At 40.5% G+C, this 22,796-nt stretch overlaps 1 protein-coding gene across 1 annotated transcript; it reads right to left on the minus strand.

Moving 5' to 3' along the window:
* Positions 1-1,106: 1,106 nt before the first annotated feature.
* On the minus strand, positions 1,107-21,024 carry mmp14a (matrix metallopeptidase 14a (membrane-inserted)). Its single transcript, XM_012851453.3, has 10 exons — positions 20,549-21,024; positions 8,190-8,338; positions 7,290-7,412; positions 6,793-7,100; positions 6,550-6,711; positions 5,922-6,061; positions 5,614-5,752; positions 5,375-5,525; positions 4,064-4,179; positions 1,107-3,924 (listed from the first exon to the last, which is right to left on the minus strand). The coding sequence occupies exons 1-10, from the start codon at positions 20,624-20,626 to the stop codon at positions 3,617-3,619; spliced, it is 1,674 nt and encodes a 557-aa protein (XP_012706907.2). The 5' UTR covers positions 20,627-21,024; the 3' UTR covers positions 1,107-3,616.
* Positions 21,025-22,796: the final 1,772 nt, after the last annotated feature.

Here is a 22,796-nt window from a genome sequence, read left to right on the forward strand (position 1 = left end):
GATGATTTTAAGTTTTAGCACTACAGACCTGTCTCTCAATGAGAATCATCTTTCCTCAGATTGTTTTCTAAGGAATTTTCAGCAATAAATTTGTGTGTGTGCTATTAAAAAAGGTTTAAAGAATGTCCTATTATGTAGATTTATCCTTTTACTTTGGTTTGTATCTATCTGGGGCTGCATTAAACATTTTGATCTGATTTAACTGTTTTTAGGGCCATGTGTGTCAGTAATCAGGACGTTCATCTTCAGGGATTCACACGATGTTAATTTTTACAATAAATATGAGCTGCATGATTGCATCCTTGTAACGACGTTGAATGTTGACTGACTTGTTAGTGGTTGCTTTAGAGTGAAGACCAATTATCGACCTGTGCTCTTTTTTTCTTTCTCGAACTAATATTGCAGTTAACGCAATATTGTGTTTGCAGTGAAGTTCAAGTGTGCAGGCAGCGACCTTGGATCTTAATCTGGTTACATCTGGTCAAATAAATCAGTGCAACCATGTGGAAAAACCAAGAAGACGATCTGAGTAATTGGACCTAAACACTCTCTTTTCCTTCTTCTTTGGACATTTTTCAGTTTCAGTCAAGTAAACATTTTGCCATGGTTGTTCTTCAAACCACAGGAGGGACCGCAAAAAAAAAGAAAAAAGGTCTGGAAAGTTTTCTACGGCCATTTCTACAGAAGAGGAGCCATTCACATTTAAAGTGAAATCTGTTGGTCATCTGGAAAAGTACTTCTCAGAATCCTTTTATTGGCCTCCTTCCCCAACAAACATGTATTTTTAATAAAAAAAAGGAAGCTGAATTAAAAAAAAATTCCCATTTCCATTGTTTACCCTTTTTTTTGGGCCGTTCATTATTTCTCTATCTGCTGCTGCGATGGAGCAATTATGTGATCCGTTTGCAGCGTGAAACCACCAGCTGGGAATGTATAATGGAAAAGCAGCAGATGTTGATCTCACGTTGAGGGGCGAGGGGAACCGAAACGATGCCGAAGTTCAATAAAAAAAAAAAAACAATTGGGAGGAAAACAGAAAAGTAGTTAAAAACCTGTTTAGTTCATTTTTTTCAAATCTAATAATAATAATAAAAAAACCAGACAAGTGAAAAATCTCATTCCATTTTATTTATACGATCATCACTATAAATATCATTACCATTATCATTGTCATTGATCACTTTCAGTTCTGGTGTAAAAAAAAATAAAAAATAAAAAAAATAAAGATTGCTGAGCACCGTCTGAGTTGTGGTTCATAAACAGGTTGTTTGATAATCTGCGGCAACATCTGAGTGAGCTTCAGGTGTTTTGCTGTTACAGAAAACTCACATTTCTCTGATGGCTTCATGTCAACATTGTCATGGCATCGCCTCTGTCCAGCAGGACTCCTAATGACAACACGTTAAAGCCAAACGAAAATTCGAAAAAGTGACTCCAACTTTTCCAACACAACAATAATAACAATAATCATACTTATAATAACAATTTAAAAATAAAATAAAAATTGCACCGTATTGTGGGAACCGTTACTAGCTCTGCTCGTGTTTAACAATAAAGCGCTGGAATTTCAAGTTAAAGCATCACATTTAAAAATCTATTTTCCATCTGACTGCTTGCACTGAATCTTTTTTGTGTGTTTGTGTGCAAATTTGAATGCCTGAAGTGTGGAAAAACATTTTAAAATTTACTGACATAAAGAAGGATTACTGAACCAGTATAAGCATGTTTTTATTCTTTGGTTGTTGTTTTAAGGCATTCTGTCTTTTGGATTCATTCTTGGCTTTTATCATCTGAAAAAAAAGACACACAAAGACGTTTGACTAATTAAAAAGTTCAAGTCTGCATAAGTTATTAATAACAATGTCCATAAGTGTCAAGCCGTTATACACAACTCCATCAAATCCACGTATCTTTTACAAATGATAATTATTATTACAATGATAATAAAAAATGAGCATTTTTAATCAGAAAACAGAGAACAGAGTAATAAAAAAAACAACATCAGTACCAATACAAAAACAATTTTAGTACCCTCTTTTGACAGATGTTTTTTTTTTTTTTTTTTTTACAAAGTGAAACATAAAACCAACTTCTAAAACATTAATTGTTGGGAAGCGTAGCCTGGAGCAAGTACAGTTGAAACCAGATATTTGCCTACAGTGTATGAAAACTGTTTTATTTCTCACTGCCCTTAAATCAGACCATCGTTTTCCTGTTTTAGATCAAGTTAGGATCACTGAAATAATTTCTAAATCATAGAATGATGACAAGAGAGATCTTGGCCTGTACCAGAATGGGCTTGAAAGGTCACTCAGTGATAAAATTTAAGTATTTAGGCATTTTTTATGGCGTAAAGAGGAAGGACTATGTGGAAATAATGAAGCAACATCTCAAGATATCAGCCAGAAAATTAAAGCTAGGGCAATGGACCAAATTACTGTTAATTAATGAACGTTGAAGTCCATTAAGCTGCCTGGACATTCATTTATAATGCTATTAGGAGGAATGGGCCAAACTTCCAACAAACTATTGTCTAAGTAAACTATTGTCAAATTAAAAGGCATTTCTACCAAACACTAAGGACATGTGTGTCATTTTTTGGAATTGAACAAAACTTTCTAAAAAGCAAAAATCTTGAAATGAGTGTATTTGCCCTCGATTTGAGCAGGCACGTTTAAATGATCAGCCACAGGAATAACATGAATGCACTTAAAATATGAACAATTCATCTCCATCTTATTTCAAGTACATCTAATTATCTTATAGTACTCATTCCATTGGCAGATAATCTTATTTACTTGCTGAAATCAAGGACAAATACGCTCATTTCAGAAGAATATTACTTACTTTTAGTTCCCTTTTTGCAGTGTTGAATTATATCTGATAATGCAAAGAGACTTACAGCAGAAAATGCTCATTCTGATTAAATATCAGACAGTGAGGGGAAAGAAAGGTTTTGCCTTTTTTTTATGGTGATACATATCTGGTTTCAGCTATATTTCTGCATCTGATTGGATGGAAATGACAAATTAGTCGTTTTTGCGCTGAGTTTCTATTAGGGGTCTAATTTTAAGCCTTTTAAAGCGACAGCATCAAGGTAAGAAGTTTCCTTTGTAAAACCTAGGAAAGAAACCCCAATGCTGAGATGCTTGATCTCTGGGCAAGGATGAACATAAACAAGTGCTTTGGTCGCGAGATGAATCAGGCAGCAGGTCAGCTGGAGTCGTCGAGATAAAAATGAAGGGTGGGGGGGTTTGTGGGAAATTGTTGATGAGGAACGGCTCTTTGATCAGTTCCCCTCGTAATGTAGGTCTGAATTTCTCAACACAAACAGAACATGTAAATAGTTAAAAATACACATATACTTTTTTTTCCTGATTTCAGTTTCGTGGGCTTCTTTTTTTTTTTTTTGTGGCACTTACAAACCTCCCAACATGATGCCCCCCTTTAATCCCCCAGTCAGTCGTTCTTCCCCACAGTTGCGTCGCTCCTCTCTTCCACCTCCCCGTCGAGTTTCGGTCTCCGCCGCGCTCTCCCTCCTTCCAGGCCCCTCCCCTCTCCCCGCTCTGTCCCTCTTTGTGCAGTCTGCCTGTCGGTCCCCCCCCCGCCGGCCCGTCTACACCTTGTCCAGCAGCGATCTCTGACAGTAGAGGAGGCGTCGGGGCGTGCCGTACTTCCTGAAGAACAAAAGCGCCCCCAGCGTGAGCAGAACCAGCACCAGCAGGAAGAGGGGGATCACCACGCCCGCCACCCAGGAGCCTCTCTCCGTTTCCTCGATGATGATCACCGTCCGGCCCTTCTTGGGCTCCTCGCTGTCGCAGCCCATCCAGTCGCGCAGCACCGACTTGGGGTAGCCGGACTCCACCTTCATGTGCTGGTTGTTGAACTTCCAGTACTTGTTGGCCTTGTAGAAGTACGTGTAAGCTGAAGGGACACAGACAACGAAGAGGACAGGTGTTAATTCCCACAGGTCGACCGGTTCTGAGAAGCGGATAAACGGGTTAAAGGAGCGGCGTCCTAAACCGAGGAACGTTTCTGCGAACAGACGGCCGCAAACGCTTACATTCATCTTCGCTCATGAACACAGCTTTAATATTATCTGGGGCTCCACTCCACTTGCTGATGGGCTTTGGGTAGTCGCTGTGCACTCTGCCGGTCAGCTCGTTGAAACGGTAGTATCTGGATGGAACGGAAACAACATCTCATTAATACAAACCCAGAAAGAAACAAGCATGGTGTAAACAAAATAAATGCATCTAAGAAAACAAGCTTTTGGAGATTAAAAGAAATACAAAGGGCTTATTTAGAGAGTAAAGGGACATCTAGTTGATATAACTTGTGTCTGGACCCACTACAACCCATTTCCAGGGAGAACCCACTCGATTTTTACTTAAAATTCCCCTGGTGTTTCAAAGAGTTCACAATGACGTGTTTCTCAGGGTCTTTGGGAGAGAACCAGCTCCACAGCATTATGGATCCACCACCATACTCCACAGAGGACACCGATTCATCCTTTGTTTCACTCCAAACCAATGGTTGCTAAGAAGCTCAAAAAGCCCAGCTTCACTTGTGTTAGCATTTAGCAAACTCTACTCATTCACGTTTGTGACGGCAGAAAGGAAAGTTAAATTTACTGGGATCACTCCCAAACAACATGTAGATCGGGTCGGCTGGTTAACACGGAGACTTGCTAACTCCTGGACGCCTCTCCTCGCTGCGGCTTTCTTAACAGTAACCGATTGATTTCCTTCCTCCTTCCTTGCCATCCTGCTCTCTGTGAGCGGTGACAGGATAAACACCTCGGTGCCAAATGATATTTGTACTTCAGGGAAACCGGGAGTCATGGATTACTACTGAAATGTTCCTACCAGGGGTGCTGGCAGGATTTTTAGGCCCCATGACGAAACAATCCAAATCATCCCAAAAGCTAATATATATTAAATATATAATAAGTAGTAAATATTTAAGGTTTTCTTTATGGGGCCTCTGTCAGTCAGGGAACCCTTGGATGACTGACCAGTCCTCACATTTCTATATACGGCGTTCCTGCGCAATGAAAGCTATAAATGAATTAAAAGCTTTAGCTACAGTCATTTTAAAGGGATTGTTAGGGTTATGAATACTGGGTGGGGGATTTTTGTTAAGTTAAATTTCAGAATGTTTCACTTTTGTGATCAAAACAAAGCTTGAACTTTTCAAAATCTTTCCCGGAGAGATTAAGCTAGGGCACTAAAATATAAATTTCTCCACATCGTTACCGGGGAGGGTGATGTACACAGACATTTGACCAAAGTCAACATCTACTTTTAGGATGCTTGGAATAAGAGCTTCAACTTAGAGTAGGTCGCTGGATGAAATCAGGACCAACACTCACTGAGTTCCTCTGAAGAAGTACGTCTGTCCTGTAGGTGTGTAAAGGAGAGCAGCATCAATCTTGTCTTTGGGGAGACCAGTGCCCAGGTCTGTCAGGCTCTTTGGGTAACCCTTGTCCAAGGTGGCCTCGCTGTAAACCCAGTATTTGTCACCTGGACACATTAAGATAAAAACGATAAAAAACAGATTAGAGGTAAACCTGTCCTCTGTTCTTTATCCTGATGTTATGTGGAAACCTACCCTTAAAGAAGACAAACTTCCCATCCTTCCTCTCGTAGGCTGCGTTGATGTTTGAAGGAAGGCCTTTCCAGAACTGAGCAATGGGCCTGGGGTAGCCGGCCAACACCTTGTCGTTACGCAGACGCCAGAACCACTTGTCCTGCAAACGCACACAGACAGGCTCATTTACATCCTTTTTTTTAACCATCAAATATGACATTTATGTTGTTTCAGTGATGATTTAAGTCTCTAAAGAACCAGAATAAGCGAGAATTGATGCAACTTGAGGTTGCTACTTATGGAGAACGAGAACTAAAGACCTCATGTACCTTAAATACAAACTTTTCTCCTCTGAGGACAGCAATGGTGTCAAAGTGTCCCTCGCATATGTCGGGGCCTTCATCGGGCTTGTCAGGCTTGGACGGCCTCGTGGGACGAGGGGGAGGAGGGGGAACTCCAGATTTGGAACCTGTGAGGAGGTTTTGTGAGAAAGAGGTGAGAGATGGTTAATCTGATCGACTCCCTGGTGACGTATGGAAGAGACGCATGCACTAAGCTGGTTCCACATAAACATAAGACAGACAGGAAGGACGCAAGGAAGGAAGGAAAGAAGGAAAGAAGGAAGGAAGGAAGGAAGGAAGGAAGGAAAGACAGGAAAGGAAGAGCAGAAATAACGAGCAAAACGAAATGAGGAAGTAAGGACACAAGGAAGATAGCAAGGGAAGGAGAGACACGTTGAGACGATAGGATAGAGAATGGAGTGTGTAAGTGCAAATATTTTCCATGCTCCTATTTCCTTTTTCTAAACTTATCCAGATCAGGAAAATACTGAAATCAAACTACCGGGACACACTTTTCCAGACTGTCTGAACCCCGTTAGTTTCATATTTTAACCCTTAATTTTAATACTGTCCATATTAACTCATAAGTGCATCATTCTGGGAGAAAACCACCAACCGTAGATAGCCTGGATGCCTCTGCGGTCGTCGTCCGGCAGCTGGAAGTTTTCTGTTTCGAACCACTGATAGAAGGGGGCCATGATGGCCGACGGGTCGTCTGAGTGCTCCAGACCCAGAGCATGACCGAGCTCATGGACCGCCACCAGAAACACGTCGTTTCCTGTACAGAGAGCGTTAACATGGCAGAAATGAGTGGATGGATTTGGTTCTTACTGCAGAAGAACTCTGTTACTGCTCTTACCTCCCGTATCCACGGTCCCGGTGGTCCACGGCTCGTCGAGGTCAAAGTGTGTGTCTCCTCCGATGCCGTTGCCAGGGAAGTAAGCATGCGCCAGGAAGCCGCCCTCTCCGTCGAACGGCGTGCTGTCTCCGTGATAGCCTTGGGCGAAGGACAGCATGATGTCTGCGTACTTGTCGACTTTTCCTCTGATCTGGCTGAAGGGGATCTCTCTGAAGGTGAGCGGGATGGCGCTCTCCCAAACTCTGAAGGCCTTGCGGATGGCCTCATACGTGGCTCTCTCGCCCACTTTGGGGGTGTAGTTCTCTATGCTGTGTGGGAGAACGGAGGAGGGATGGTGTGAGATGCAAAGCAGACACAAGTATCAGACCAAAGACCTGAAAGTGTTTAATCTAGTATTCTGCTGGGGGGAAAGTTGCATTTGGCTCCACTGTTAAGGCATCTTCAAAATTCAGATAGTAAAAACATCAAATAAGAAGATAATCAGCGACAGTTCTGACCTGAAGGTGACCTCAGACTTTTGCCACTTCAGACCTTGCCTCGCATATCTCTTCCTCCTCAGGTTGGTTTTCAGCTCCGGACCGAACTTGTCCGGGACGCCACACCGTGGCCGACTCATTGCTCTGAAAATATCATCAATATTGTTATACCCGAAATATTCAGACTAATACATATATTTGAATTCATGTATGAATTTAAAAGAACTTCAACATTTATTTTGGCTTTGCTTTCCAAGTTCCCTGTGCAAGCCCTAATCTGTCATTTATTTATCTTTTATATATATATATATATATATATATATATATATATATATATATATATATATATATATATATAAGCTCCACAAAGATACACAGATATCCTTAGTTTACAGAAATTTCTGAAAGGCCTAGTCTCTTCAGAGGTAACTTAAATTAATAAATCAGACGGATGTCCTTTATTTAAATTACTTATTTTACTAGAATATAAGAATAGTTTGCTGGTGAAGATTGTCAGTCCTCCATGTCCTGTTCAATCCAAAAAAAAAATTTAAAAAACAAAACAACTAGACTTCTATTCCTGGAACTTCACATTACTGCAGACATTTTGAATTAAGAAAACTTCCTGGATAGGAAGCAAATCATCTTCTGCTTCAGAATACGAGTCCAGTTGTTTTTGTTTTAGAACAGGTTTTGTTTTTTGATTTTGAAGTACAGTACATCTATATAGGAGTAAGAATAGGAGTGTGACCTTCTGTGGAGGAATAAACCCTTTTACAGGTATATATATCTTGCTATTTCAAATGCAACAAATAACTAATATTTTGAAAGAAAAGTATAACACCCTAAAACATTCATATGAATGATAAAAAATATCAAAATTTCTGAATGATGAAAGGATCAAAATCACTGAACACTCACTCTAACGTGTTTTCATCTATGGATCCGGTGACAGTCAGTCCGTAAAACCTCTGCATGGCCGAGATCGCCGTTTCAATAGACTGGGTGGAGCGCATGGCCTGGGCTCTGACATCACCTGGAGGCAGGTAGCCATACTGCTGCAACCACGCCTAAGAAGGTGAGGCATCAACAGCACAGCAAAGACAAGAGAAAGACTGATGAGACAGAAATCCTTTGCACTTCCTTACATTAGAATTATTAAACTTGTTTTACAGGCAGAAAATAATAATTTGCCTTTATTGTCGGCGTTAGCTGACGTAAACGTCTACAGATAAAGTTTATATGTTTGAACCTCTTGTTAAATCATGAACTAACTTTGATCAACCACATTTTTGTTTAATTTCACAAGCTATACCCAGGTCTGATTCCTGACTGACTTTAAGAATCAAGAGACCATCCACCCAGCTATGGTCTATACCTGCTTATACCTGCTGGCATCTATCTCCAGCTGTCAATGGGCGAGATGCGGGGTACACCCTGGACAGGTTGCCAGTCCATCACAGGACAAATAACCAAACATGCACACACTCATACCTAAGGACACTTAACCAATTAACCTAACACTCAACACAGACTGTGGAAGGAGTACCCGGAGAGAACCCACACACACACAAGGAGAACATGCAAACTCCATGCAAAAAGAGCCTAGACTGGGATTCTAACCCAGGACCTTCTTCCTGCAAGGCAGCAGTGCTACCGACTGTGCTAAAATCTGTCTGACAACATAAAGCAGGATAAAAGACGACAAAAAGCAACAGATCATACCCTGATCTAAAGTGTTCGAAGAATAGATCACACGCCCAGTCGTTGGTATCTATCCATCTGGAAAGGGTTACTGAGTCATCTCTAAGGCGTTGGGACTCCAGGGAATCACAGTCACAGCCATTATATGCAAATGGAGAAAACATGGTACCGTACAGACCCTTCCTGTGGCCGGACCCCATTTTGGTGGTGTTCCCAGCCTACCAAAATATCTCCATGAACATCCAGAAGGTTGCCAGAGAACCAAGATCAACATCTAGTGTTCATGATTCATTCATTCATTCATGGCACCACGAAAAAGCTCTGAGGCCAGAACCCTGACTGACCTACACAACACAAAGGGCTGTCTCCAGTTTACAAAGCAGCTGAATGAAATGAGCAATTATTTGAAATAAGGACATCATTTAATCTGCTAATTGTTTCTTTCAAACTGCTACGACAAAACTGACATTGGCATGTGTGTCACCCTAAAGTACATGATGTTCACATAAATCAACACAGTATAACATTTAGAAACTGTAGTCTTGCTGATTCAGGAAGTGCTTCCAAATAAGTCGATCACAAGGATTCGAACAGCACTAAACTATCATGTTTCTGTCATGCTTTCATTTTAAATTTGTTGTCATATATCTTGTCTTTTGTTCATCAATCATCTCTTAGGAAAGGAGAAACGCCTCCTGAAATGGAACAATTATGTTATGTTTCTGGATATATAACGGTTTGGCCTCACAAGTGAAAGGCGTGGGCGTTAGTGTGACCTTCCACTGGTCTCAGAGTTTGTCTGGACCTGCTCCTCTGAGCTCAGACAAACATCATGGAGATGCAGGGAAACAAAGTGTTTGTGTCAAAATAACTTGTTAACCAACACCAGCATGCAAACCGAGAACGCTAAATTTATAATCTTATGCCTTTCTTGTGATTCAGCCATTACCCGCTTTACAAACCCTTTAAAGCGACACCAGCTCCTAAAAGGCTTCTGGGATGGGTATTGAACTCGTTGAGGGAAACTTTATTGTGGGTTAGAATGAGACAGAGGAACTAAAGCCAGATTAAACACACGCTCTGCAAACACTGATGTCATTTTAGTCACGATGACCCAGAAATCTGTCTAGACAACCGTTGCCAAAGACAACTGGCCGGTCTGATGGTGGAAAACGTAACATTTCAGCAACATTTGAGTTCTTCAAAGCTCAACCTTAAGTTCTACCAACAGCCGTCTGCTGTCCTGTGTTGACGTGTCCGCAAAAACCACAACTATTTTGTTTAGCACGTACAATGGTTATGCCTTTTCTTTCCATCGTTTAGTGCTGGTGGTCTACCGACACACTGCCAAAGAAGAAGAGCAGCTTAGATTCAAAGAAATGCACAATTATAAAACTCTGGGACCATTTAGGACACAGTTAGCTTAGCATAAAGGCAGATCATGGCTAGCTAGGCTAGCTTACTCTTTTGTTTTATCAAATGTTAAAGTCTCTCAGAGTGATGTGTTGTATCTAATTTTGTTCACTCTGCAGGTCTCAAAAGTACACAAGAGGGATTTACGGGGGTTTGACGGGGCCAATTGTTATGCTACACATATTTAGCTAGCCTAAAAATGCTAACAAAGAAACGCTAGCTTCTTCCACATCCGCAATCTATGCAGTATACACTGCCCTAGATTTTTCTGCAGTTTGTAATATCACAACTACGAACCAAAACAAAATAGCCTAAAGCATAATTGGGAAGTAGGAGGAATGTTATACACGTTTTCACCTTTGTTTTTTTAAATTAAAATTGTGGTGTGCATTTGTATTCAGACATCCTGGGTCAACGTGTCTTTTGTTCTCGTTGCAGCAGCATGTCTTTTGGGGTATCTCTATCAGTTTTGCACATCCAGAGACGGAAAGGTCTACCCATTCTTCTTTGAAAAATAGCAAGCAAGCTCAGTCAGATTGGAGGGAGAATGTCTGTGAGTATCCATTTTAAAGTCTTGCCACAGATTCTCAATAAGCCTTAGGTCTGAACTTTGACTGGGTGATTCTAATAGATGAACATGCTTTGATATAAACTCTTCCATGGTATCTCTTGCTTTTTGTTGTAGGGTCGTCGTGGCACTGAAAGGTGAATCTGTGGTTCAGTCTCCTGCCGTCTGTAACAGGTTTTCTTCTTGGATTTCCCTAGATTTACTCCACCCATCTTCCCATTATGTCTAACCTGCAGTATGATGCTGCCACTGCACATCTCACATCCCAGAGCACTTTCTTCCACATGTTAGCTGTGGTCCCAACATGACTTGTGGGAAACTGCACACAGGACGTCTTGTGGCTTTCAGTGGCAATCTTGTCACTCCTCCATCAAGGCCAGATTTGTGGAGTGTTTCCACTGAGTTAACACATATTTGCCTCTCTACCACAAATTAACTGGTGGGATTCCGATGAATTCCTTCTTTAGCATCAGCTAAACCTCAGCTGTCTCCCTTTTCCACCCTATGTGCTGCTTTTCTCTTCAGGCCCATCTCTAAAAACAAGAAAGACGTAGCAGTAGGGGAAGGGATGGAAATGTAAAAGCTGACGGCCTGCCGGGCCAAAGAGTACACAACCTGTGCACACACAGCCACTGTTAGTCATGTGGTGGGAAGCTAGGCCAGAGAATAAGGTTCATTTATGACAGGCTGCAGAGGGGCACCTAATCCCCCTTCTCTCCATCTCTGCTCATTCCGTCTAACAAGTTTTCTGGGGATTTCTGAGGATTATTTAAGCACCTAGTAAATTTATTTCATCCACTGACTCTCACAAGTTTACTTTCTCTGTCTCCGAGCTGACTGCACCTAGTGTGTCCTGTGGCTCCAGCCTGATGACGTGTCCGCTTCTATAAAAACAGCCTTCCCACAAACCATCAAGACCTCCACTTCTCTCCACTGCTCCCAAACTACTCTGCCCACCGCCGCTACCTCCGGTTGGCCGTCCAGGTATCCCATCATGCCCCCCTCCTCTCCCTGCTCTGGAACTCCCTGCAGCCTCCATCAAAGCTCCTATTTATTCAAACTCCTACATGGCTGCCATTGTTGGCCAGATAGCCTACAACACAGCCATGTGTGGTCAAAGGGCTGGCTGCTAGTTTAGTAAACACGACGCTGGGTCTTATGGTCTACATATATATATATATATATATATATATATATATATATATATATATATATATATATATTGCACCAGCAGGAAAGAGGACCAATCAGATGTCACTCAGCTGTGTGAGGTATAGATTCTGTAACCCTGCTATAACCTTATTCTTATTTTTGTCGCTCAGCAGAAAAATCTAAATCTGAATGACTGCCCGTGCAGTCCAGAAAAATGAAAAAGCTAGCGACAAAAACAAAACTGCATAAAATATACAAAAGGAAAACTATAAAAACACTCAGAATTACTGTAAAGGTACTGAATATTGTTTGGATATAAAAAAGTTTAGAAATACATGGATCTTTTCGTGTGAGGCTACACAAAAACAAACTGCACACTGAAAAGCTGAAAGAAAGCAAAAGCTGTCATCCTTTAAAGGTTTTTCTCAATAAAAACGGAACTTCTGATTTTTTTCTGACCCCTTGATATAGCATATGCTACCCCTGATTTAATGTGTGGGAATGGTCTGATTTGCCCTTCTTGCTGCCCCTCCCCAGCTGTCGATGCACACTGCCCTTCAGCTGGATGAAAGACGAATACGACACTTTTTCCTCCATTTGCAAGACATGCAAATTTGACTTTTTGAAAATAATTCCAGTCACAAATATTATGATGAGCAAATGTTTGGAAACTAAGGGAGTGACACCCATCAGTCTAATTAAGGTAACATAATTTTTAAACTGCAGTTGCCTGTTCAGCAGCAGAATGCAGGCTGGTACCAGACTAATTGTCATAGTCCCAGTATTACTATATAAAGAGTAGAACATAAAAAGTATAATATTCCACACAAGGCCCACTTAAATACTAATTTAGCAGGTGTTTGGTATGAGTATTGTTGTTGCAAAGGAATAACAAGCCAAACCTAACTGCATTGTTTTATAACTTGGGTCGAATTGTAATTTATTTATTTGACTTTATATCGGTCTCTAAGATCTATTTCAATGGAATACATTATTCTGCATATGAATAATATTTTTAGTAAAGTACCTTCAGACATTTGTTGTGACTAGGCACTCTAAAAATAAAACAAATTTACCTTAAGTTTATTCTGTATTTTGGGTTTAGGCTACATGTCTAAAGCAAAGTAACAATGCATATCAAGGCAATATCATAATGACATTGTTCTAGACTTTCATTTAAATTTTTTTACATTATATCAATATACTGTAAATCCACCATTCTTTTACTCAAATGTACATCACTGTAGAAATCTCATACTAGCTAGTCTCCTCTTTATTTTGGTTGTGAAGCTACTTTAGACACTCTAATGGGCAAGTTTCCACTGGAGTAAAGGGGAAAAAGTCACAATTTATTCAGTCTGTTTGGCCATACACTTTCAAACTTCCTTTTCTACCTTTAATTTAATTCACTTTTAATTGTTAATTTTTGCATTAATGAAGGTTTTCTATAATTTTCCGAAGTCTTTTTCATGGGTCTGAGGTTACAGACTCTCTGAGTAAATATTTAGGGATTTAATTTGACTTTTGGGGCCTCAAATTAGTTTTTTTTTTTTCCTTTGACTTATTTCAACTGAACGTAATAGTTTGTTAGTTTAATTTATTTAGAGTCCATTTTAAATTGAGTTTGCAAAATCGAGCCGGTAAAGTTTTGTGGTCCACAAACAAAATAAATAAATAATGAACATTTGGTTGCATTAACAAAAATCAGCTCGTGTGCATTCTTTGTACCACCAGCAGCATCAAACCAACATTGCTTCATTACAATAACATATTTCTCTTAAACAAGCTGCAACACGTCCACAGTTGAATAATAAGTGAAAAACCAGGGACCTTCTTCAGGAACCGGCATTTAATCCGTCTGCCCAACAACCCTGGAGAAATAAGTCAAAGCCACAAAAATGGCATCGTGACCATGATGCCGTGCTTGAAAAATGTAATTTCCCTATCGACTATCACACATCACAGGACATGTAGGCGGATGCCATACATTCTTGCGAGAATGGTTTGTTTTCCAGATTCAAAATAAAGCCAACCACAAGTTCCTGCAAGCTTTATAGACATGTTCTGAGCACGTTTATAGTCATTGTGGAACTGAAAACGAATCAGGAAAAAAAGGCGACGCGTGGGAGGTCCCTATTTGTGCAACATTAACCATAAGAGTATGATTAAAGATGAGATAGAGATTAGCTAAGCAATTTTGGGCTTTTTTTTTTTTTTCCTAAATCTCGCTGCATCTTCTTGCACAGAAAGGAGGATGTAAAAAAAGAGGGTAACACTGGAAAGAAACAGAGGTAAAAGCGTTTTAAGGGAGAGTGGACAGAGACAGAGGGGTTGGGATTAGGGCTGTGTTTAAATTTGAGGGCCTGAGTCAGTTGTTCCTCTCCCTCTGTGCCAATGGAAAAAAAGCCCACAATTCAGCTCATGAGTGGCTGACTTCTATATTACCCTCATTTCTTGGCATCGTTCAGCTAGTTAGCACTCACATCAACACCATCCAACATGGTTTCCAGGTTTTTAAAAAAAAAAAAAAAAAATATCCTGGTCAAACAGGTCAAATACTACGCTCCCCTTGATGATTCGTTCCGCATAATGTGAAACTGCAAATATTAATGCCGCAAAAAGACACTTTTATGAGTTGCCTTTAGAAAACGGTTTCTGACCTTTTCACTCTAATGCTGCATTTAAACAGAACTTGAAGGAATTTTACATGAGAAATAGTTAATTTATCTTTACCCACAGTTAAAGGTATAATTAGGAGATTTTGTTTTCCAACTCAAAATCTTTGAATATTCCATCTAACAAAAGCCTTCAGAGTTTGGCAATTTAGTTTTAACAAGAGAAGCTAACTTTTTGCACTTGTTTCTATCAAATTAAGTCTTGCTTTTCTTTTTAGGCAAAGAAAAGACGTTCTTCTGCAGCTAATACGTCTATCTTCGATTATGAAGATGTAGCTTTCATGACTACCTTCACCATAATGCCTAAATGCTCAATGGAGCAGTCTGTCATGTAGCTCTGGGGCTAATCACAAACCATAAAAGTGGGTTTGTCCAATTCAGTTTATTTATATAGCACCAATTCACAAAACGTCGATTCTATTAAATCACCCAGGCACATTGGTTAAAGTGTTTTCTGTCAAAGGAAACCCAGTAGGTAGCGTCAAGTCACTGACTTGCAGCATTCACTCCTCCTGGAGGAGCGCCTAGCGTTACTGGACAGTTGCTTGCATTGTGTCGTTTCCCTAATAACAAGCAAGCATGTAGCAACAGTGGGGAGGAAAACTCCCCTTTAACAAGAAGAAACCTCCAGCAGAACAAGGCTCAGTGTGAACAGCCATCTGCCACGACTGACGGGGGCAGGCACACACAAAAAGAGCACGAAAGCACTGATCCAGGTGTACTTTCTACTCATCACAAATTATGAGGACGGCTGTTATGAGGAGCCTTGATCCCTCATAATATCCATCATTCTTCATCTTCACCATATTCCCTCACCAAAACCGTTCCCACTGATGGGGACAATTATTCTCCTCATGGCAGGAACTGGGTCCAAAATCAGCTCCATTTGAAGCAGATTGTTGCACTGATTCAGTGTAAACAAATATGAAACAGCTGAAGTGGTCCAACATCTAAATGCAGCTGTTTTGATTGATGGTTTATACTGTTGAACATGTCATGGTATTTTTTTTAGTTTTTTTTTAGTTTTGCCTACAGTTCAGTGGACCTTTCATAATGTGTAAAATTATTCAAGTGTGTGTTTAGTGTTTCAATACTATTTTGAGCTGCTCTAGTTTTGAGCAGGACAGCCCTTGGTAATTTGGTTTTAAGTTTCTTTGGGTCTTTCCAGGTAAAATAAAGTAGAAAAATAGAAAAATAAAAAACATTGTAGGGGGATTAAAACAAGACACTGTTAACAGAGTTCAACCTCAGAACACTTCAGTGTTAAGACACTTTAAAAAGATTTTTATATTACTACTACAAATTACTTATATTAAGTATTACTGATACTTACAGCTACAATGTTGCATATGTCTGATAAGCTTTTTGCTGCTAAAGTGATGTCAGTAAATATTTTAATACATGGAGATGAGTATTTACAGTACACATCGGTACAGCTTTATAAACCTCATTTGAAACGATGCTTTATTTTAGGCATGATACTGAAAATAGCCCTTTATATGGTAAATTTGTGCTTTATTTGGTATTTAAAATCCTAATAAAGAAACGGAAAGAGATAATCACAAATGTGCTAAAATATCTTGATAACTATTTAGCAAAGCAAACATATTTCCAATGAAAAGCAGAAAAAAAATTCCCTACCTACTTTTAAAAGCATTGGTTCATTTCCTATAATCTCATCATGGTCTACTTTAAGGAAATGTGGTAATTTCTCTTCCATAGCTAAAATCTCCCACCAGGAAGTCACTCAGAGTTGTTTTAGTTTGTTCATGGGTCATAATATTATGTTAGAAAAGGTAACTGTCTCAAATGGGGTCAGAAGCACAATCAATAGAAATAAGATATCAAGTCTTCAAACATTAATTCAGAGCTCCTTAAATTATGCACAAGATTAACACATTTCTATGGTTATTTATATTCAAAGTCCATATAAGTGCTCATGTACAAAGAGGAAAAAACCTCATATGATTAAGTTCATGGGTTTAAATCAGTTTGTTGACTTCATCAGCAGCCAATTTATGTTTCCATCAGGGAAACAAAAGCTGTTTTCATGCAGTTCTCTGCACAGCTGGTAGGCAATGTGGCAAAATGACCAAATCACCTTCTTTCTTTTAACAGTAAAATCACAAAAAAAAAAAGACAAAAACACACCAGTGGATTTTGGCCAGTGAAATATTCCTGAACCTCTTGTTTACCAATTTGTGGAACTTTGCATCTGGAACATTGGAGATTTAACTAAGCACACTGATTTTTTTTTTTTTTTTTCAGACTCGAAGTACAATCAGTCTCAGACTATTTTGCCCGATTCCGGTTTTCTTTTGAAATCTAAAAGGTAAACACCATCAATAACATCCAGATAAAGTTAACCGCTGTTGATGGAGGTGGTAAATAAACTAAAGATCAACAGACCGTGACAGTTTCACGACTTCTCGTAATCTTGAGAGGTTCATAAACAAGAAAAACAACACTTTCCTAGTTAACAAACCCTTAAAGTTAAACCAATAAACTCACTTCATTTAGCTGTATAAGATGTTTTTTTTAATATGTTCTCCATCTAGTTTTCCCTGTCAACCAGTGTTTTTCCATGCTTGTGTCATTCTAGAAGCTGAAGCAGCTAATGGAACGTGTCATCACACAGGAACGTCGCTTTTTTTTTTTTTTTTAATCAGGACTTTTGGTTTTGGGTAATTAACTTTTTTTTTTCTGTTAAGCTACTTTGAACGTGAAGCACAGACCTGTAAAGTTTTTTTTTGGGTGACATTTTTTTATTTTCCTGCTTTTAAGTCAGGCGTTCGGTCCCCACATCTGGACAATTGATGCAAATCTAACCAGCTGAGAACTTGAAACCAAAAACCCCCTCAATGAAGTTTTTGATCAAAGTCGTTCAAAAAAAAAAAAAAAGAAGAAGAAGAAAGAAAAAAGAAAGAGGCCCTCTACATTATTAGAGTCACGACAGAAACTATTTCTCTTTCATGTCCTCTGTTAGCCCAAACTGGACTATCTTTTCCAAAGATGGACCTCTCTTGAAGTGCATCGGTTTCCAATTAAGCCGGCTCCCGATGATTATTTTCACAAAGTGACAGCGGCTGCCTGTCAAATCAGCAGGAAACAGTTTCTGAGCAAAGTTTTCTTCCTTTCATGCTGCATCACCAGCTGCTCCAGTTGTGATCAATTTAATGCGCTCCAGATGTGGCCTGAACAAATCTCTGATCCACAGCTGGGATCATAACCCATGTGTCTCCAAATGCTAATAGGAAATCTCAAAATGTGTGTGTGTGTTTTGCCAGAAAAGTCAAGTTCCTGCTATAGGACGTGTTGTTTTCACGGCTGACCACTTCCTTTGCGCAAAGTCTCCAACTAAGCATTTTATTTAAGTCAATAAAGCTTACACAAGGCAGAACGGTGAATGAAAACAGATGCTGGAGGAGCCATTTTATTTTCTGAGAATCTCGGAGGCCTAATTTCTCTCTTGGTGGGGCTCCTCCTCCCACTCAACACGGATTAAGCGTGTTTACTAGTCACGATGAAGTCAGAGAGGGAACGTCTGATGTTGAGAAACGCTGATGAGCCACAAGACGTCTCTGCCCCTTGACTTAAAAAAAAAAAAAAAAAAAAGAAAGATTTTCGTTCTTTCAAACAGCCAAAAGGAGTTTCACCTCCTTCAGATGAACCTTTATTCTCCTGAATTTCTATCTGGTCGTTGTTTCTTCTGTCGCTGCAGCCCAAACAGATGCATCAAACTTTTGATTACAGGTTTAACAGTGATGTCATCCTGAAGCCATAATTAAAGCTTTTCTTCTTCCTACATCAACAGAGCGCAGCATCTGCAGACATCTAACTGCGTCTTCATCTGATATGTGCTTGAAAACCTGCATCTAGCCCTATCATCCAGCGGGGGAGATGTGTTGCTGCAGGGACGGTCTCAGGCGCTGTCCTGCAGCAACACAACCAAGCTGTTTTTTTTTTCCTCCCTCTGTTTACAGACATCCATCAGCGTGTTCTCCTCAGGCCTCTTGTAAACCGGCTGACTTATCCACCTCGTCTGGCTTGACTCACACGCCAGCCGCTTGCGGTCAGTGACTAAGGTCTCCTGTGGCCCTTTCATGCACCCTGTGTCCAGTCAGAACTGCAGGACGTCCTCTTGTAAAAGTGTCCACTAATGCTTTTTTTTTTTTTTTTTAAGTTGCAGCAACTTACCACGTTTGTCCTGTGAGACAAATTGTTGTAACTTTGGGTTTTTTTCTTTTGTGCTGAATGCTGCATTTGTCAGAAACAGCTCCCATCTAACCCTCCATGGTCTCACATCACACCATGACTGTGACCCAGTTTCAGGGTTTCCATCCATCCATCCATCCATCCATTCAATTCTCCCATCCATCCATCCATCCATCCATCCATCCATCCATCCATCCATCCATCCATCCATCCATCCATCCATCCACTCATCAATTCATCCATCCATCCATCCATCCATCCATCCATCCATCCATCCATCCATCCATCCATCCATCCATCCATCCATCCATCCATCCACATCCAGCCAGACCATCCACCATCCATCCATCAATCCAGCCATCCATCCACCATCCATCCCCACCAACAGCCATCCATTCATCCTCCACCATCCATCCTTCCCCCCAGCCAGCCGTCCGCCCGTCCGTCCGCCCACGTCCGCCGTCCAGTCTATCCACCGTCCGTCCGCCATCCACCATCCACCAGCCATCCATCCACTCATCAATTCATCCATCCATCCATCCATCCATCCATCCATCCATCCATCATCCATCCATCCATTCTTCATCCATCCATCCACTCATCAATTCATCCATCCATCCATCCATCCATCCATCCATCCATCCATCCATCCATCCATCCATCCATCCATCCATCCATCCATCCACTCATCAATTCATCCATCCATCCAACCGTCCGTCCATCCATCCACTCATCAATTCATCCATCCATCCATCCTTAATTCATCCATCCATTCATCCATCCATCCATCCATCCATTCTCCATCCATCCATCCATCCATCCACTCATCAATTCATCCATCCATCCATCCTTAATTCATCCATCCATTCATCCATCCATCCATCCATCCATTCTCCATCCATCCATCCATCCATCCATCCATCCACTCATCAATTCATCCATCCATCCATCCTTAATTCATCCATCCATTCATCCATCCATCCATCCATCCATTCTCCATCCATCCATCCATCCATCCATCCATCCATCCATCCATCCATCCATCCATCCATCCATCCATCCATCCATCCATCCATCCATCCACCGTCACATTAATATAATCTCATGTATAATCCTACCTGTTGATGCTATGAACTTACACAGGTGAATAAATTCTTCAAAACAGACCCTGATCGGAGCGCCAGTCATTGGCAACACAACACAAGGCAAGGCTTGACTGCAGAATTATGCTTAAGTGGGAACTAAACTACAACGTCTTAAAGAGGACAACTAAAGTGCAGCTTGGTGCCTCCGTGCTGAGTCCTCCATATATTTTGACAGTATCATGTTCCCTTTGTACGTGAAGGCAGCTTCCAGCCCTCCAGTTTATACTGTAAAAAGACAGATGATACCTATTACACCCCCCCCCCCCTCTTTTTCTTCTTCTTTCTCTCTCAGAACAAAGCAGCTCAGCGGACACTTCCGACTTATAAAAGCTACAAAGCGACAAGATCCGAAAGTAAAACTCCTTTATATATAATAATACGTTCATTACAATATTTCGCGTCACTTACCTCAGCTTTTAGTACATTTGCGTTGACAGAGTGGAAGCAGAAGAGGCAGCAGGCCAGGCTGAGCAGCTGCGGCAGCATTCTGGAGACTGCAAACTAACTCCCAGAAATAAAAACTTAAAAACTTAGCAGTAAAGTAACTCTCTGCACCAAACTCTCCCCAAAATACGACGAGGAAAGTTAAAAAAAAAATAGGAGGAGGCGAGGAAAAGTGGACCGACGCTGCTTCAAAACGTGGCAGGAAACTTTTGTCGTCAGACCGCGCAAGTTTTCCCCTGCGCAAAAGCGGCTCCACTGGAGTCCAAAAAAGAAAAAAAAAAAAAAACAACCCTGGAAAACAACTCAGGAAAGCGCTAAAAGCATAAGGTAACAGCTGGAACTGTAAACTGTAGCTTCACAGTTTGGCCCCCGCTCCCTTCACCAAGGCTGCCAGCAGCTTGTGTGGACGTCGTCCACGGACAGAGGGGCACCACTGAGATGGATTTTCCCTGAAGGTCCTCCTCCAGATGTGCGCACGCCGATTGCGCATATGACATCTTTACGGCGTGTCCCTATTTTACTTCACAACATCCCGCAGCAATAAAATAATGAATAAAACATGCATTTTCTATATGCGAGCACATTCTGTTGGGAAAAAAAGTTAATCATTTAAACACTCCGACGGAACTGTTTTCATTATTGTGTATTTCAGTGGCGCAAAACAAGAGCCCAGCTGTGTATCTAGGTCAGTCGGACTGACCTATATAAGGACCGACTCAGTCCATCTTCCCATCTACTTGGGCCAGTTCCCTGTTCTTGCTAAGTCAAATCACCCCCCACAGCATGATTTTGCCACCACCATGTTTCACCTGTGTCTTTTGGGTGATTTGCGTTAGATTTCCATCACACGTAGCCTTTTGCATGCAGGCCAAAACGTTTAGATTTCATCCCATCTGACCAGGGCACCTTCTCCCCCACCAGCCTTGTAGTTTGTGGTTGTACTCTGCTGTGACCAAATATGAAAAGGAATAGGGTATGGGTAGTTTTGAAAGGCACCAAATGTCACGGAGCACAAAACTTTAGGGATTCGGGTTCATTATTGTTGAATTAGAAATTATTGAAAGAGGTTTTAAACCATTTAAAAAAAAAAAGTTTTATTGTACTGAAAGGCAGAATATTCCTTAAGTGTGTGTAATTTCTGAGGTAAAAAAATCCTAAATTCATTTTGGATTGTAGTGTCGTGATGTCATATGGGCTGTAAAGGTTGTATTCAATAATGCAAAGTGAGAAAACTGAACTTGAAACTGCAATTCACATTTGCTATTGACTCTGTTTTGGAAATTTCTAACTGCTTTGAGGAAGCAGTGCAGGAAACAATGTGACGGATGAAGAAACATCTACTGGCTGGTAAGCTTCAGATTTTTGTTTTTCTACTTCGTTCAATGCCACACTTTGTTTTAAGTGTCTATTGGATATTTGTTATGTGTAAGACTGTAAGACTAGGCCGATTCCAGTCTTCCTAACTGTAAAATAACAATAATCACAGATCAATCATAATTTAAGCTGGGCTCACTGTCCAGTTGGAAGAACCCAGCTTGAGATGTTGCTTCAACTTTTCCACATGATGTTCTTTCCTCGTGATGCCATCTATTTTGTAAAGTGAGGAAGCCCTAGCTGCTGTTTTCAGCCTTGCAAGCTTCTCCCTTTTCTCTCTAAATGTAAGTCTTTGTGGCCAAACATTTCAATTTCATAGTTTCATGAGGCCACAGGACACCTCCCCAAAGATTGAGATCTATTTCTTTGAGTGCATTATTGCAAACTGTAATCTGGCTTTTGTGTTACTTTTATAGGAATGGCTTCTTCATCCCTGAGTGTTGTGTCATTCAGCTTGCTTACGTACAGGACTTGTTCCACCGTGAATCAGGACCCATGGACACATTTTGCACCTAAACATATTAATCCATATTACTGGGAGTCTAAACCAATCTTGTTTCCTAAGAGTCGCCTTATGGAGATAAATTTATCTCCATATCGCCTTCCCTTGAATTTTGCAGGTGTACTGTGCATCAGTTCAACTTGGATATTCCTTTGGTTTAGAAGCTACATAACAAAACATCATCATCTGAGCTTTTAAAATGTATTTAATCTTAGTGTGTATTCATGAAGGTAATTTTGAATCAAAACTATTTGTGTATTGTAAGTGTGAATTTGAAGTCGCAGATATAGTCACATTATAAGTTTTGTAATCGTAGAATTTTAAAATAAATTTTTG

Source organism: Fundulus heteroclitus, chromosome 14, assembly GCF_011125445.2.
Source record: "Fundulus heteroclitus isolate FHET01 chromosome 14, MU-UCD_Fhet_4.1, whole genome shotgun sequence".
NCBI classification, from domain to species: Eukaryota; Metazoa; Chordata; class Actinopteri; order Cyprinodontiformes; family Fundulidae; genus Fundulus; species Fundulus heteroclitus.